Consider the following 18,801-nt stretch of genomic DNA (forward strand, 5'->3'; position numbering starts at 1 on the left):
TGCCTATAAGTTTCTTTCCCCAGATCTTTTCATGGTGGTTCCTGTTAGCCTCTCAGAGTGAGCTTTCCTTGATCATCTTATCTGAAATAACGTCCCATGTTATGCTCCTTGAGCACTTCTTCATACTATCATTATCTCAGGTCATCTTATTTATGTTTTTTTTTTTTTTTACATCAGGGTATAATCTTCATGATGACTCTTGCTCTCTCCTATACTGTAGTGCTTAGATTAGCGCTTAATAAATATTTGTTGAGTGACTGCTTGTAGCTGGGAGAAGAGCCAGGCAAGAGATCTATTAGCGAGAAAGTGTGCAGTAGCTAGAGAGATATTTGAAATGAACTGGAACAGGAGTCTTGACTGATGGAGATTATCCGAGAAGCCAGACAAAGTAAGTAACTATGGAATTAGGAACTCTCTGATGCTTCCAAATTGGAGAGCACAGATTTTTGTCTGGATTGGAGTAGTCCCAGGAAAACAGAAATGACTTATTATCCTACTGGAAGAACAGCCCTTAGCACAGAGTAACATTAGGTGTTCATGGTGGTTGCTATAAATTTGCTTTCTGAGGTTGTCCTTTCAGCTCAGTGTAGGGCAGAGTAGCCCTCTGGACTCACCCCGTCATTCCCTTCATTTTAAGAACATAATAACTAGAGAAAGCCTCTGGGGTGCTGACAGTCAGTTTACACTCTACCCATTGATTACAGATGCTTGGTGATACACCCTTTGCTGTCTCTTTGCTTCGAGATGCAAAGCGTGATAGCATGCCATATTTAACTATGATTGTCTTTAAATATTTGGGATTAATTGGAAAATTGTGTTCTTGCTTGTATGACACCCCACATTTGCAATGTGGAAATGAGCAAACATACTCGTGAACTCTTACCATATCCCATGCGGTTATTAGCCATTGAATTTATGGAGTCCTGGCAGTATATGATTAAAACCCTAGAGATAGACAGTATTCTCCTATTCCCTGACGCCAAGGAAAATGAGCGTTCACTTTCACAAATTCAGCATGGTAATTTTGTGCCTTTAGATGGGGATTATACACACACCACAATTCTAGAGAAAACTTAGGAGGTTAAAAAAACCTTTCAACAATGACAGGTTTCGGAAGCGTAATTCCGTGATGAATGGCTGTGCAAAACACTGTTTACAAACATACAGGTAAATTCTCCTCTGAGAGTGGAATGAAGTCTGTATTATGACAGCTTGGCTTTATAGAGCATAGAAAGATGAAAACTGCTTGGAAGAGATGAAATTATTGTTTCTCAGCTTATTGCCCCAGCCCTCCGACCTTGTCCTGGGATGACATTGAAGCCGTTCATTTATGCAAAAGCCATTTTCATGTTTTCACAGAACCAAGCAAGTGTGTACAGATGGGTTCAGACTCTTGAGACCTGGGGAGAGATGCTTACCTGGGGGTGTTCTTATGCCTGCCTCACTTACACATGGGCTTCCTAAACTGAGGGCAGTGTTTTCCTCAACCGTGTGTCTCAATGCAACCACAAGTGCACAGCCTAGCGTCCCACTCCTGCCTGTAAAATGTGGCAAAATCCTTTAAATTTGTGACTGCCACCAACAGTTTAAAATTTGTGAGAATATTATTGAATCTGTGCCCAAAGAAGGTAAACTCCATTTTCTACTTGTAACATGGACAAAATAGATTATGTGTCTTTTTTCTGGGTGATTTCATATAGAGCACATTACAAGAAAGTTCTAGAACCCTGTTGCCAGGTGCCTGAACTTTTAAGTGCAGTTTGCTTCTGCTCACTTCATGTGATGCCTTACATGCGTCTGCTACTTACGACAGGGTTTAGTTAGGCAAACTGACCATATTGACGCCTTAGTTGATAGGCATGGGGAATAAGGGAACTTGGTACCATGAATTATCTGTAATATAAAGTATCCAGTAAATAATTAATATAAAAAGTCTGTTCACAGAGAGAATAAATTGTATGCTCCCTCTGTAAGATGGAGGGTTGGAAAATATCCATAGGTTTATGTATCTTTATTAGAATTTCTAAAGAAGTTAAAGCCTTTACCTAAAACCTCAGCAAGCAAACTGATAACATCTTTTTATTTGGGGGCGGAGGATGCTGATACTATTACCAAGAATTGCACAAAATGTTATTTTATTGTTTGTTTGGATTTTTTTAGGTGCAAATATTTGTACATATAAGATTTGCTCTTCCAGTTTAAAATTATTCCAGAATAGTGGAAGAGTTAGAACAAATATAAATTATTTTAAAATATCTATTTTAATAGTACAAGGTGACTTACAGAATGTACGTACACAGTGAAAGTCCATGTTCATTCATGCAAAACCACTTATTGAGAGGAGCTTTCCATGCAAGGTATTGAGGTGATAAGAGGTTGGGGTGATTTCCATCTTGGTTTTTTTTTTTTGCTTGATCCTTGGTAAGGCTAGGTTTTAAGTGAATTTTAAATTCTATCATTAAAAGAATACAGTTCTAAAATAGATCTGGATTTTTATTATGTAATAAACTAAAATGTTCATATTCTAACATATCATCTGCTAATTGTCTCTTGCGTTCCGTCCCAGGACTGCTAACAGAACACGAGAATGTATATTGCTAATGTATTACCTGGAAAACATAAAAGATTTTGTGTTCTCTTATGCCCTGACAGGTTGGTACAGAGGATATACCCTCCAAAATAAATCTAAAAAGGTATGGCTTATCATTGAATTTTCTATTTCGTTTGAAATCTGTCTGCCAGTTTTGTGTTGTGCTGTCTGATCCCCTTATCTGCTCACTGTTATCTATAGACCTAGTTTGCTTTCTCTTTGATGGCTCTTCTTTTGATTTGAAAGCAAATTCTCTGGCCTCAGTGCTTAAGTGTAATAATGCAAATCCCATAAACTGTATTCCCCACCAGCCAATTCAAGGAGACAGTCATAGAGGACTACTTACTCCAAGCACAGTGGAAACACAGCAACACTGTTCTAGTGGGGTGTCTCTTTCAGGGAGGAAGGACCTGTGCTTCTCCCTCTGCCCTTTACTTCCAACACTAAAATCCCAGAACAAAAGGGTCTCCCAGTTTCCACTCAATTCTTTCCTTCTTTGTAAACTAGGATTAACCAAAGTAGTGGTTTTCAAACCGTGAGCCTTACAACCCCAATAAACATCATGAAATCAAGATATGGGTTATATCCAATATTTTCCAAAATATGAAACTGAAAAGTAGAGAAGAAAATAAGATGTAATGGTAAATATTATTTCATAAAAACTTTTAGGTATATATTTTTATATATTTTTAAATTATATTTTATATATTTTATGTGTAGTGCTAGGTTGCCATGAAAATGTGTCTCTTGCTGTTCCTCGTGGGCAGAGTTTGAAAAATACTGACCTAGACAGTTCTTTTTCCCTGTGCCAAAACTGCTAATCATCAGGCTAAAGAAAATCTATTAATTATGTTAATACCTCCCACAGTTTCTTTTAGGTCTTGTCAGCACTTTTTTTTGGATACCGCTCGCTGGGGCAGCGAAACATGTCAGCACTTTGTTTTGAAAGAGCAAGGTTGATAGGGCCTTATTATTTCCCAATTAGTTCGCACGCCAAAGAGCGAATTAGGAAAGGGATGAGAGAAATGTTTTAGAATTTATCAAAAGGGAGTAAAAAAAAGAACCCACAGTTTTTATTCTTTACGTATAGCATGAGATAGACATACTCCTACACAGGTAGGCTAGTGCTGGGCACCCAACTCTTAAAAGAGTACAGAGCCCAGAAAAACACCTTTCTACAAGGTATGGGCCATAAAAACCAGGACTGTTTTCTGTGTTTTTGACACTTAATTCACACCCAGTATTTGCACGTGTGTGTGCATGCACATTGTGTTAACTTGATAAACTTAATAATCTAGCAAAATAAAGGAGCTTCTAATGCAAGTATCAACTCCCACATTTTGGTCTTTTTGTCTCTGCCCAAACCCTGATACTGAATTTTTCTACCCATGGTTAGATTCTTGAGCCACGTGTCTTCTTTTCCAAACTAATTAATTTCTTTAACTCTCTTGCTGACTTCAGTTTCTCTGGGCCATCAGATAGAGACCTAAGAGGCAGACGTGCAGGAGTGAATGAGAACAGGATAGAACTAAAGGGAAGACCTTTCTCTGGGGACCCTCGGTGACATAGAGCATCTGGTGTACTGCCACTCCTGCATCTTGGCCCTGTTTAATTTGCCCTTAATGATGGAACTGGTAGTTACTTCAAAGCATGATTAGAGTTAACAGCTTTGAGGCCCTGAATTTGTTAAAGAGTAAGACTACTTACGTCACTTAATTCCTAATCCTTCTTTTTTAAAAAAAGTTAACTTTTAAAAATAAACAAACCATTCTCAGATAAAATCATGATGAACTTAAGGAACAAACAAAATTCTTGATTTTTTTAACTGATCGATGTCAGTTACGTTGAAACAAGGCCCTATACCACAGGTCTCCCTTTTTATAGGGTCTGTAGTATAGAAGATCCTTTTGATCATAGAAGACCTTGGTTTCTAAGGCATCCTGTGATTTCCTAATACTCATCCCTCTATGTTCCTGGGGGGTTGGTTCCAGGGCCTCCCTTGGATACCAAAATCCATGGATGCTGAAGTCCCTGGTCTACAATGGTGTAGTATTTGCACATAACCCACACACATCCTTCTGTATACTTTAAAGCACCTCTCGATTACTGATAATACCTAACATAACAATGTAAATGCTGTATAAATAGTTGTACCATATTGTTTAAGGAATAATGACCAGGAAAAAAGTCTGTATGCGTTCAATTTTTTTTTTCCCCAAATACTTTCAGTCTGCAGTTGGTTGAATCCACAGATGTGCAATCTACTATATGGATGGCTGAATATATAGAAATCCATCTAGCTAGTAGTGCCCCTGTTGTCTGCTTTGAAAAAAAGATGGATAGGGTACCCCACTAGGATCTAAATGACAAGTTCTGGATGTGTTTTTAATTTTTTTTGTATTCATGAAAGTGTTCTTAAAACCCTTTAAGCTTAAAACTTCACCCTTTAGAAGGATTATTTCAGTAAGAGCTCCTCTTTGTTCTTGATAATTAAAGAAAAACTTTGTATTAATAATTGAACAAAATGTTGGCACAAACAAGGGCCATGCATTTGTGTGTTGATTTTTTTTTTTTAAGTCGAAATATTTTTCTTGCGGAGAGATCTAGGAAAAACAGAGGGAATTGAAAATCAGTTGTCATGAATGATGCTCAACTTTTGACACCCCTTCATTAAGAGATCCGGCCCATTAGAAATGCTCTGTTAATGCTCTGTGCCTCATTTCCCGCTCCTTGGAGGAAGAGCTGCTTGAAAGGCCTATTATTTTAATGGAAATGCGTGGTGTCATTTATAAGCTGACCCAGCCATTTAGAGTGGTGATAAAAGGAGCTAGTGGTTTTACAAATTGAAGAAGCCAAGAGCTTTTCCAAAACTGATTATCGATCCTGGCAGGATTGTGGGTGGATGGGTAAGGGTAATGTCTAGAAACTCATTCATTTATTTTTTTATTCAAGCGAGTAGGTTGCATTGAGGAAAGAAAAGCAGAATTGAGAGAGAGACTGTAAATCAGAACTATATTACCCAGGCTCACTCTGGCTTTCTGTGTGTCGCAGTGGCATAGAAATTTGTCAGAGCAGTTAAATGACTGTAAATGGCAAGTGCCATCATGGAGAGATGATGCCTGCAAATGACAGAGTGGCATTAATAATACACCAAAGTAAATATTCACTTATTATGAAAATCATTGTGTCTGTACACCCAGTATAAATTATCTGCTTATGATCTGCTTAGATGTCACAAAATCCGTCATTGCTTATTTGTATTTCTGAATACTTTCTTGGCTATTTCCCAGTTATGAGGAGAGACCAGTCACCAGGTTATGAATGCATGAAAATTTTAATTGGTCCCTAACCTTCTTTTTTAAAAAAAATTTTTTTTGATTGCGGTAAAATATACTTAATCTAATTTATCATCTTTAGCATGGTTCTTTACGTTCTTGATTTGAAAAACTTTCAGTAAGGATATTCCTTTGGACTAGCAGTGTTACCTTTTATTTTAACCTCTGGATAACGGATCCTCATAACTAAATAGATCATCCCTATGCAGTGCCCTCCCCCGCCCTTTGTTTATGAGTCGTGGACATTTTTTTTTCATTGTGGTAAAATACACATAACATGAAATTTGCCTTTCGGACTGTTTGTAAGCGTACAGTTCAGCCGAATTAAATACATTCACATTGTCATGCAAGCATCACCGCCATCCATCTCCAGAACTTTCTCATCTCCCCAAACTGAAGCTCTGTCCCCATCAAACACATTCTCCTCCCTCCCGGACCCCAGCACCCCCCATTTGCCTTTCTGTCCATGAATCTGACTCCTGCAGGTGCCTCACAGAACTGGAATCGTACAGTATTTATCCTTTTGTGCCTGACTCATTTCACTGAGCAGCACATCCTCAAGGTGAGTTGACGACGTCCAAGCGTGGCTCTCCACAGAGATGACTGTCAACAAGTCATTTACCTCGGCTCGGCAGACGGAAGAAATTTCCTCGAGCATCCTAGGGACGGATCTGGAGCTTCAGAACACCAAAAATCAGGCCCCAAAAGAATTGCACACACAATTCAACTTTGGTTTGTTTTCATTGGTTTGATCGGTTTTCCAAAGTGGCTCTGCATCCTGTCCCCATAGTGAAAGAGGTCAGCATCCCCCTTTCTCTGTGTGTGTTCTTGGTCTTGTCAATAACGGATTGGAATGGTGCTTTCTCACACACACACCCCACGCCTGCCCCTTTCTCAAAGCGAAGACGAAGAAGGTGGCGCTTTTCTTTTGGATCCTTCTGCATGGTGGGCAAGGATGGCCATTCGCCTCTGACTCGGGCAGTTACAGGATCCGTGCTGTCATCACCAGTGCTGGGAGCAGCTTAATCTGAAATGTTCTTTCTGTTTCCTGTTTTATTGGCAAAGGATGAAAAGGGAGAAAGAAGAGTATTTCACAGACAATTATAGTACATGCCGCTGGACACAAGACCAGCCACTGTTGATGTTCTCTAATCTCTAGTCTCTGCGTGGAGTAAGGATCATGGTGTGCACACGCATCTTGGACCCCGGTCCTCTGGACAGTGGCACATCTCCTCCCACCTTTGTGGCCAGCCACCCCTGATGCGCGGTATCCACAGAGTTTGTGCCAACTCTTACAGGAGCGGAGCTAGGAACGATTGAGCCAGTGGTACCCACTACACGGGCTCTTCTATATAAAAATGCCACGGAACAAAGATCAGCACTGCCTTCTCCAGCTGGCGTCTTCTCTGCTTGTGGTTGAGCACATCATACAGTGATAAAGCAGAAGCTTTTGGTATTTAAGAAAATCCACATCTAGGACTTGCTTCATCTGGGTTAGATCTGGTCCTCAATTCTTCAGTTCTACCCAATGGGTTCCTGTCTTTTTCTTAGGTCTTTCTGGGCCTTAGTTTTTTTCCACCATGGACAGTATCATAATATCGACGTAGAATTGCGTCTTAGGGATATATTAATAGAATGAACAGCAGCTCGAGACTGTGAAGTGCTTTATAAAAATAACAGGTAACTGACACTCATTGATTTGGGTGCATTTGGTTTAAGCAAAAGTGGAATTACTTTAGAAAAGCACTCATTTTTTGGGCTACTGAGTACTGCATAGCCTCTGTCTCACTCATGGGAAACCCTTTAAGGGAAGCATCTCACGGCACATAGGATCTGAGCAGTTTTAGGAGCTCATCATTAAACTCTTTACCATTATCGTGGCTCTGAGCTGACCTGGGCATATTCGCCTCTTCATTTATGAAACAGTTATCCTGTGCTCTTTGAACCCAAATCTTAATTTCCACCTGTTCCATGTTTCCACCATGCCGCTGCCAAGGTGACCAATGTTACCAATGTCCTGCAGACCTGACCGCAAGGTTTAGCTATTGTCCAGGTGTTTCCCATTCATTCTTGCTGTCATTTATTCTCTTGACTTTGGGCGGAGGTTTTTTTATGGCCATCTAAACCAAAGTTCTTTTCTCTGTAGGGTATTTTCCCTGAAACGTATATCCATTTGAAGGAGGCAACTGTGGAAGACCTCGGGTAAGTTCTAATCTTGAAGATTCCTCACTAATAATGAAGATATAAAATTGTCATTAAAGAGTACCTTATATACATTAATACCTCATCAGTTCCACTTCTCCTCATATGAGTGAGAAATGAATAAAAACTTCTCGATGATATAATTCCTTCCTCTATCTTCTCTTTCTATAATTGCACCTGCCTGGCATTTTCCCCCAGAATACTAGAGACAGAAGTAATGAACTTGTATTTGCTACCTCTCACTGATTGCGTGTGTTGGGGATGGGGGAGGGGGTTGCATGCATGAACATTTGGAGCCGTTTGGCTGGGAAGTCCCAAGAAGCCCCCAATTTGGGGTCTTTGAGACATACATGAGTAAGCGACAGCCTGCACATACCTGCTCCAAGCCTGGGATAAGTCATTTTGCCTCAAGTGCACCCGGGTTTTTTTCAGTGCAAGTTGGGGAAAACAGTGTGGCCCTGTGTCGGTCAAGAGCTTGGAGTGAGGTTCAAAGGCCATACTGTGTGCGAATGTGCTTTGCAGATAAGATCTGTTATGCTTCGGCTGTTATTTCTTGCCTACCTCATTCATCCTGGGAAGTACTACCTTTGCGGTAGTTAAGAGTGAGATACTCAGCCCTAGTGACAGAGAGAGGTTACTTAGGGGGTGATTCTACAGGCCGGAGAGTTCTGGAGGCTCTAAGGAGGGGCTGGGGTAGGGCTGGAGTCCCAGGGCTAATGGGGCGGAGAGTGGGGTCGAGGGAAACAAAGGCAGCTGGGTCCCAGAGCCACACGGCCTCAAAGCTAGAAAGAACATTCTCAGTCGTAGATTAGTGCCAACATCTTATAGACCAGAGGTGGAGATGTGCCCAAATTCACACAGCTCTTTGTTGGCAGAAGCAGAAGCAAAAGCAGGTCTCCCCCCTGAGAAACCCAGTGGGCCATTGCTGGGCAGCCTCGACTGTCACTGCCACGTTGGGGGAAAGGCAGCGTGGGAGGTATATTCCCACTAATTAGGATTGCCAGATAAGGTGCAGGGTGCCCCATTACATTTGCGATTCAGATAACAAGTAATTTTTTGTAGTATGTCCCAGATATTTCATGAGTCATACTTACTCTATCTGTGGTGCAAACGTGCCTGGAAATTCTGCGTTTCTCCTTGTTGCATCTGGCAGTCCCACCACTGATCCACATTCGTTAGCTTGTTCTCACTCTCTCCTTTCTCCAATCATAAAAGTACCGGAGAGGATTTATGTGAATAAATGAATAAATGTAGTGCCTACTTTTACGTAAGTCTTCTGTGAGTAAGCGAGGACTTTGGTACATGTACGTTTTCTACTCTGTGAAACAGCAGATGAGATGATGACCCAGGACTGTTCCAGGAGGGGGGCTGCCTCGGACCCACCTGGCAGGTCCTGGGGGAGGTCACAGCCCTGGGACCGAGTGTGCCACACACACCTGTCCACCCACTCTCCAGAATGAGATGGCTGCTTGGCAGAACCAGCTAAAATGTGGGTTTTTTGCTTCCATCTTTGAGAACCAGTGAAGCTCGGGAATTGAAGCCCCCAAAGAGATGCACAATGAGGAGGTCCAGGCTGGGCGGTAGGCCCATTCCATGGCAGAAACTGAGTTCATTTTGGGGCCTGTGCTGTTTTAAGCTCTTTTCTCCCTTCTCAGGTGCTTAGAGGTGGTGAAGTCCCCTACACAAACCACTCCCCTGCCCCATGGACAGGTTTTGCATGTTTCAAGCCCAGCCAGCTCCAGTCTTGTCCTTGAGTGTCGGGGAGTGTGATCCCCGTCCAGGGACGTAGCGCAGTCTACCAGGAGTAAAGCGAGCATCCGTTTGGTTCTCCTTAGGCAACACGAGACTGTGATTCCCGGTGAGCTCCCCCTGGTGCAGGAGCTCACGTCAACACTGCGAGAATGGGCCGTCATCTGGCGGAAGCTCTATGTGGTGAGTTTCCCCCTGGACCTCGGAGCCCTGCTGTCTTTCCTGGGCCCACAGCCCATAAGTCCTCTGCAAGGTGTCGGCCTCTTATTAGCTGTCTTCATGGAGCAGGATGCATGTTCCCTGGAGCTCCCGTGGCCAGTAACCAGCAGATTCCCCTTCCGCAGAGTCAGGTTGCTGACGTGGGGAGTGAGCGTGATCATTAGCTCAGTCTCTTCTTGGCTGATAAACATGCTGATCGTGAAAATGACTGGGATCGTAATCAGCGCAAACACTTACGTAGTCCTTCTAAGTGCCACAAACTATGAATCCTCAAAATATTCCTTCAAAGTAGGTGCAATTATTACCAGTTAGTCAATAAGGAACTAGAGGGTCATGCTCTTATCTTCTCCATGTATACCAGCGAGTAGAAGTTTGTAAATGTTTCAGTGCTCAGCCATGGGAGGGTGGCATTCTTGACCGTGGCCAGTGTACCGTCCAGACGCAGAAATTCGAATAGTGCTAAGCGTGGTCTGAAAGCTGTCTTCTTAGGGCAGACTCACGGTACTCTTTCTCCCAACACGGGTTTGCCCACAGAGTGCTAATACCACATGCCGGCTCAGTGGGAAATGATACAGGAACCACCACGTCCTCTCCACGATAAATCATAATCACAAGTTGTGTGTAGGTTTGCAGTCAAGACTAAGTAAATCTAGCATTTAATATTGTCAGACTGAGAATAGCTATCTTGCCAGAGACCAAGAATGCTCAAAGTCTGTTGGCAACAAGTCTGCCACAGCTCCAGTCTAGGAAGCTCTTTCCTTGACATTGGAATCCAGAAAGACTGTTTATTCTAAAGTTGCCTCTTTCCTGGAGACCTCATAGTTATGATCTTGCCTCTGTTAGTGGCATTCCCGTATCTTCTCTCATTACACGTGTGAACGAGTTCATCGAGGTTGTAGACTAGACTTGGTGGCCCGAGAACCACTCTTTCCTTTATGTGGCTTTCCTTATCTAGGTTTTTGTTCAGTCATGTGTTGATTCTTCATTTTGACTCTCCAAAACTAATCTTAATAAGTTATTGGGAACATCTCAGTCTTGACCCTAAGTACTGAAAGCGGTCATCAAAAGCTCATTCTAGCATGACTTCTAAGCATCCGCGTCAGATGTTTCATTTTTAGTCCGAGCTGTTTTCCATGATGAATCACAGCAGTAGAAATCACCAGCCCCTTTGGTGGAAAAGCACATGACATTTCCCAACCTTCTCATCCTTCAAGACCTCGTTAAAGTGCTTTGTTCTTAATGTGTCTTCGAAACATAGCAATCTATAATGTTTCCTTCTGGATTATAGGAGCACTTACTGCTAAACCCATCATCTGACCCTGGGGACAGACTGCCTTGTAATAAAGGTGATCTTTTGATCTCTTTATGCTTAGTTGAGCAGAGTTAAGTTCCTAAATCATAAGGAGGATGGCGATGCTGCCGTCAGCCCTGCGGCCGGCAGTGATCACCTTGCATTATGTGGGAGCACTCTCCGTTTCTGGTTAATTGGTTGGTTAGTGGTAGATACAAGAAGATTGATAGATGAGGAATTGTGTGTACCTGGGTTTGGTCCTTAACATGTTCTTTCTGGAAATTGGTGAGTGGTGAAACATATTAGATAATAAATATCAGGAAAGGAGAGTTTTCTGTTTGGTTTTTTTTAGAGATGGGGTCTCGCTCCTTAGCCCAGGTTGGAGTGCAGTGGCACAATCATAGCTCACTGCAGCCTCAAATTCTTGGGCTGAAGCGATCCTCCGCCTCTGGCTCCCCAGTAGCTGGGGCTACAGGCATGCACCACCACGCCCAGCTAATGTTTTTTATTTTTTAATAGAGACGGTATCTCACTATGTTACCCAGGCCGGTCTCCAACTCCTGGCCTTAATGGATCCTCCTGCCTCTGCTTCCCAAAGTGCTGGGATTACAGGTGTGAGCCACCGCACCTGGCCAAGGAGAGGTTTTTAAAGACATATAAGAGTGGAGAGCATGAACAAGGTAGACTTTTTCTCTTACGCTGTTGTGCTCAGTTTATGTCTGTGTCCTCTGTACATCCACAAGTAATCGTGCCAGGGCTGCTATTGAATAGAACTGAGCAATAAGAGACTGAGGATGAAGAAATAGGACTCATGAATGCGGGCTGCCTACGTCCCTTAGCAGTGAAAGGTGATGAGCTCTTGTCCAGGATTTCCTGTGTGGGAGAGTTCACTAGCAGCATTGGGTTTTAAGTGGGGAGAGAAAAAAAAGCCATCCTCTCTCTGAGGGCAGCATATTTCTCATGTTAATTTAGCTAGCTAATAAACTAATTATTTTGGCATTTGTGAATATTTTGAAATGTCTTATAGCTGCTGTTGATTGGCTAAAAGCCATTCACTGTGGGAATTCTCAGCCAGTCATGGGGCTGGGCAGTCTGCTCCCGCCTTTGATATGTGATACCCAGTGAGGGGTAATCCACTTCAAATGGGCTTGTTGTTCATCATGGCTTTCTCGGTTTTTTTTTTTTCCCCCATTCTTTCCTAAAGCATTGACAATTCACTTTAGGGAGAATTTCTGAACTTCTTTCTCGAAAATTTGCATGTCAAAGTAACAAACCTCAAATATTCTGTTTCACTGGGAAACAAGTAAAAGATACCCAGACCTCTAGTTTTCACGTCCCACCCACTCCTTGTGCATTTGTATTGATGGTTTTGTTTTCTGATTCTGTATGTAAATAACTTCAGGCTATGTAAAGATAAATATAGGTCCCGCTAGTATAAGTTGTTACTTTCACTTTTTCTCTCATGCATTTCCTCCCACAGATTAAGAAGCCAGGAATTCTGTTCAATATCTTTTTTAAATTCTCTAAAATATATTTCTTGGTTCTGTTCTTTTCAGTGTAAGTTCACCAGAAATTTATATTGAGGATCCAGAGTCTTCTATGAGGGGAAAATGGAATCCACTAACCAGATTAAGCCCAGCTGTATTGACATTGGTGTTCATTCTAGAAATGCTGGGCACAGTGGCTCACACCTATAATCCCCGAACTTTGGGAGATCAAGGCAGGAGGATCACTTGAGCCCAAAAGTTCAAGACTAGCTTGGGCAACATATTGAGACTCTGTCTCTACAAAAAGTAAGAAAAATTAGCTAGGTGTAGTGGCAGACGCCTGTAGTCCCAGCTACTCAGGAGGCTGAGACAGGGCTCAAGGCTGCAGTGGGTTATGATGATGCCACTGCACTCCAGCCTGGGTGGCATAGCAAGACCCTGTCTCAAAAAAAAAAAAAAAAAGGAAAAATGTTTGTCTAGCTGTGATTTATTTTTAGCAATCGTGCAGTAACCATGTGAAATAATCATAAATATATCTTCAAGGGGAGAAGAGTATCTGCCCCAAACAGAGGGCAACCCACTCATCCAAAGTAGGAAGCAGAGTGTTATATTAGTGTTACTGTTTTCTGCTGAATTATCTTTCCTGGTGGTGTTGGTCTTGTGACATGAGCACATTGTAGGAGTCGACGCTGGCCTTGGAATAAGGAGGACGCTTCGGGTCCCACGCACGCCCTGTCCCAGGGAGCTCTGTGTTCTTGGGCAAGTCACTTGAAATCTTTCTGCCCCTCTGCAAAAGTGATGTAAAAGCTGCCTTGTTGAGCCCACGGAGCTGTGAGCATGGAACGGATGGTGGTCGTGAGCCATTCTGCAGACAGACCATCAGGATTCTACATGTGGGAGCCTATGATTCTTAGTGTTATCTCAGCTAGAAACGGCAGCCATTCTAGTCCGTTCTCCCTGTGGGCAGCCTTGGTGCAGCTTCCCTCTCACCCGACTGGTGCCCAAGACTCTGCAGCTCCATTCTCTGCGCCCTCCCCCTTATCGAAGGTCACTCCTTTGTCTTGTATAATCGTCTTAGGCAGAGTGGCCTTGAGCACTCAGCAGCCAGGCTTGGTTTCTCACCATAGATAGCGAGGCCCCTTGGTTTAAGTTCAAATCCAGGAGGCACAAATCCTTCCAGAATGCAGAGTGCAGGTTCACAGCAGTTTCTGGTGAGCTTTGCCTGCCCTGCTATCCCTCAGTTGGAGCTGTCACAGGGTGTGTTCTCTGTGGGTGATCGAGAGAGGAGGAAACGTGCTCAGGGAGGTCACCTGGGGAGGTGCCAAGACCTTGGATGTTGAGGTCGGAGAGGCCGGCCAGTTCTTAAATTCTGGCTCACTCCCTTACAGGGTCTGCACTTTTATATTCAGAAAAAATAACAAACCCAGTAATAGTCACTGAAAACAAACAAACCCAAACAGAAAGAACTTGGATTTGGAAAGCTACTAGCCGATCCTGCAGCCTGAGAGACAAGTCCCTTTATCTCCTGAGTTTTATTTTCTTCTCCTGAAGTGTGGATGATATATAACATACGCCTTGCAAATTTACTGTAGGAATTCAGTGGGATAATCTGTATAACACTGCCAGGACGGTACCTGGCACACTGTCGTCAATAAACCATGGCCCCTGACTGTCCCCTGGCAGCTCTGGTTCTTGAAAGAGTTGATTGATAATGAGAAGTGTCAGGAGAAGAGCAAAGTGACATGGTGGCATCTGCCCTGAGGTCGTGCAAGGGTGCGCTTGCCTACTCTTCATTTTCCCCAGCCTTGGAAAGTGGATCCAGTGAGGTGACCTTTGGCCTCTTCTCCTTTCCTGCTGCACCCCCCACCCCGCCTCCACGTGAGGTCCCCCTGCTAGATGGGTGGATGCCAGTGCGCTGGCATAGGCGTGGTTGCGTTCGTGTAATATCTAACTTTGTCTTTCCAGTAACAAGCCAGCTATACTTCTTGAACATCAACAATTCTACCTTCCAAGTCATAGTGTCCTGTTTTCTCAACTAAAAAATTGACAAGTTTCAAATGTCCTGGGAATTCTATGATGTTTGGTTGATATATACTGTGTCACCCTGTGATTTAGCTTAGCACTCGCTGTCCCCACCTTCCAACGGGAGAAAGCATTCAGTGAGTAGTGGTCGTTCAGGCTGTTTTGCCTGAGTAAGTTTGGGAGACTGGATTCTAATCCTGTTTCCTTATAGAAAAAAAGAGTTCTCCTTTGGTGTGGTACAAGGTGGTTACTACAGAGTATTGAATCAATCGGGTGAATTTAATTGCTAAATGTAGTTCATAGAAAGGACTAATCTTTCCTCATTTAAAATTTGCCAGCAGTATGAAACCCTGTGCTGGTCTACAGTTCCAGAAAAGTCCAGAGCAGAAAGAGCGCCTGTCACTGCGGTGGGAGTGGGGGAGCTCGCAGAATACCCTGAATGGTCCTTTCTTCCCACCGTGGTGCATCCAGGCAGATTACAGCTGCTCAATTCTAATCTTTTTAAACTGGTGGTTATTACCAGCGGCCGGAGTACAAGCTCTGAGGTATAATTAAGCTGGTCTCATGGTTTGGAACCAGCATCTGATCGCTTATTACCAAGCACGACAAATGCCTGTAGCAAACTTCATCCTCTTCTCAGGGCGTTTTACCTGCGTATTGCAAGCCCTGCCTCAGTGTGGCTCTGAGGAGAGGCGACATGTGACGTGGGAAGGACCAGGACTGGACAGGGGCGGTGCTTTTCGTGTTTTTCCAGGTTTGATTTTCTCTGACTTGGTTGCCTGGCTTTCAGGATCTCTTTTAGTTTGGGAGAAAAAAAGGGGTCTAAGTTGCATCTTTTTTTGAAAAACAAAACAAAACAAAACATCAAGCCTTTGCTGGTCAGGCAAAGCTGGTCGGACAGCAGAGGCACTTAGAATGGAAAAGAAGCGTGTCGGGGCGGTGGGAATTCCCTTCATCCCAGAGCCCCTTGGAGTCAGTGCAGCTCGAGGACACAGCAGGACCAGAGCACGTGTCTGCAACCTGAGTCCCACCCACGCGGGAGAGACTTGAGATTCAACGCAAAGAGCCCTGCTTCGATACAGCCCCGACCGAGCTTGCGGAAAAGTGAGGAGTGAGCTGATCAGAGTCAGACACGGTCAGGAAGTTGCCCGGGAGGAGCAACTGGGTTTCCTGGCTCAGTCGTAGACTCAGAGACGCTTACCCCTGGGAATGGATCTTAGTGCCAATCCCTTTAAGCTACGAATGGGTTTACCGCAGAGGGAATAATTTGCCCAAAGTCACATAGCAAGTTAGTGACAGAATTAGAGGTAGAAGCCAAGCACCCACACTTCCAGCCAAGCACGTTTCCCTCTAAACCATAAAATCCGCACAGAAGAGGAGGCTGTACTGATTCTTTTACACACAGAGCGGGAGAAGACTGGAGAAAGGGGTTTTGACCGTGGTCTGCATTCTGTTGGAAAATGAAGACTGGAATCCAGGTTTTCTGGCACCCTGTGAAGCAGCGCCGTTGTCTACACGAACCTCAGAGTTTCTATAATACTCAGTGGGTGACATCTGCATTCCCGCCAGAATCGAAGGCAAAGCTATTTTTTTTTTATGACCTTGTGTTTATCTCTAGAAATTCTTAAAAAAAAAAAAAAAAAAAAAACTAAACGTCTGGACGAGGTCTGGACTAGGAATATAAAACGTGAGGCCTCAGATATCTCCAGGTAGAAAAGAGGGAGAAACTCTAAGCAAATGTGGGAGTATCTTCACACTGTCTCGTGGAAAAATAGTTAGATTGTGTTATTTTGTGTGGTTACAGCCCCACTCACATCAAAACCAGAGTGTTCTTTTAAGTCTGAGCTGTCAAAGTTTGGTTTGGAGTCCCCGCTGTGTCGCAAGATTGTGCCGATGTCTGCAGAGAGGGTCAAAGAAATCACTGAATTATGTGACAGGAGCTGAGAGTGCAGAAAAGGCTGGAACTAGTCAAGACTAGAGGGAGTCTGGAAGGTGCCCTGCGACAGGCAGGCCTGGACTGTGCAGGACTGAGAACAGAGAGCAGGAAGGAGGACAACCAGAGGAAAGGCAGAGCCCCAGAGGGACCTGGCCCTGGTCTCCCAGGGAGTGCATGATCTTCTCCTCCCCTGGCCTTGCAAGCTGGCCCCAACACCCATGAAGTGTCAGGCAGCGGCTCTTCATCATGCAGAACATCTTGCTCAGAACAGTCTTAGGAATGTGGCAACAAAGTCCGTTTCCTTGAAGTGAATGGGGAAATGGCTGCCTTTGGTATGTTGCAGCTTGTCTGTTCAGAATGAATTTGGCAGTGTAAATCAGAGAAGAATGGCTGGCTGCATCATTCTTTGGGGGAAGAACTTGGCAAACAAGGCTGATAGGGCCAGGCGATAATGACATTGCCGTGGATGGTGTCTAATATAATCGAGACCAAGAACTGTGAACACACGCCCCAAACAAAGTGCTGTCTCCACAGCGGGTCCCTCAAGCCTTTGAGCTCCCACCTGCCCCCCGCCCCCGTAACCGTGTTTGTTTTTGTTTTTTCTTTACCATATTATGAGAAGTAATATCTTCATTAAAATGAGAAAACATTAAAAAAAAATGGGCTGCAAGAAAGAAAAAAAGAGATGTCCTTTCTGCCTAGCAGTTTCAAGAGGCAAAATTTGATAGGCTTTATTTCTCACTTCTTTTTCCGGTTTGGAAGACAACGGGAAATTGAAACATTTTCTATAGGATTAAATGAAAAAAGCAGGATTTTTTTCCTTTGCTTATTAAAAATTGAATTTTTAAAAGTCTCATTCTTTTGCTTTTTTAAGGACTGGCTAATGAGGAAAAGGCAATTGCAAAAATGCTAAAAGCACAAGATGTAGGTAGTTTCATGACTTTAAACGGGCTCTGTTTTCTCTCTTTTTGAGATCAGCAGTGTTAACAGAGCATATTGGAATCACAGATAAATGGGTTCTGCATCTCTTTTCTTCCCACAGAACTTTGAACGTCTATTGGGGTTTTTAATCACACTCTGCTAATCTCATTTTTGTCTCCCATCACCCTCGCCCCCCCCATACACTGAGGGCTCTTCCCTCCTCATTTATCCTTTGTTCAAGAGAATCTGGGATGTTTTCAGCTCTGCTTCTAACTGATGCCCAGCCCAGGAATCTGTGTCCCTGGGATTGCTGTAGAAGAACACCACTGGAGAACAGGTCACACGGCCGTCAGCGTCTGTGTGTGTGCACGTTGTTTACATAGCAGATAATTAGAAAGTTTTCCTGTAATTTCAGAAGTATATGGGTATATAACTATGTCATGACTTTCTCCTATAAATAAGAAAGAAGCACATTCATAGTATATGCAGTGTGAGTGGAATCATATGGTTATTACTTAACTAACGCATCTCAAAAGTGGAGCACAAAATACTTTTCCCTGACCATTGTATTTAAAGCGGCCTTCCCCCATGCACACAATATCAGATTACTCTGTTTATTTTCCTTCCTGTGCTTTTCATAATCTGAAATTAGTTTCTGTGTGATGATAATGTATTTACTTATTTATTGCTGTCTTTCCTCCTCTAGAATGTTAGGCCCTTGAGGGCAGGAACTTGGTGTCTAGCACACAGTAGATGCCTATTGACTTTTAAAAATATATGTAATGAAGCAGTCAATCATTTAGATAGCGCCAAGGTCACGATGGCTCAGACAGAAAGTATTTGGCTCTTAAAATGATGGAGGCACAAATGATTGGTTGGCTCACATTTAGTTACTATAACTTACTAGTGAGGCCAAGAATAACCCTTTAATGTCTGAATGGTATAACAATTTTCTGGGGAAATAAGAATTTAAAAATAATATTTAAAATGCTGGCTGGACACGGTGGCTCACGCCTGTCATCCTAGCACTTTGGGAGGTTGAGGTGGGA

The 18,801-nt window shown here is 43.2% G+C and overlaps 1 protein-coding gene across 1 annotated transcript in view; it reads left to right on the plus strand.

Annotated features, from left to right (window-relative positions):
• Positions 1-18,801, plus strand: part of DOCK5 (dedicator of cytokinesis 5) — a 173,760-nt gene that overhangs the window by 17,383 nt on the left and 137,576 nt on the right. The window contains exons 2-4 of the mRNA XM_012662922.1: positions 2,653-2,693; positions 8,072-8,127; positions 9,963-10,059. Of these exons, the coding sequence (XP_012518376.1) occupies positions 2,653-2,693; positions 8,072-8,127; positions 9,963-10,059 (194 nt within the window). The remainder of the gene's footprint in view (positions 1-2,652; positions 2,694-8,071; positions 8,128-9,962; positions 10,060-18,801) is intronic.

This window comes from Propithecus coquereli, unplaced genomic scaffold, assembly GCF_000956105.1.
Source record: "Propithecus coquereli isolate 6110/MARCELLA unplaced genomic scaffold, Pcoq_1.0 Scaffold79, whole genome shotgun sequence".
NCBI classification, from domain to species: Eukaryota; Metazoa; Chordata; class Mammalia; order Primates; family Indriidae; genus Propithecus; species Propithecus coquereli.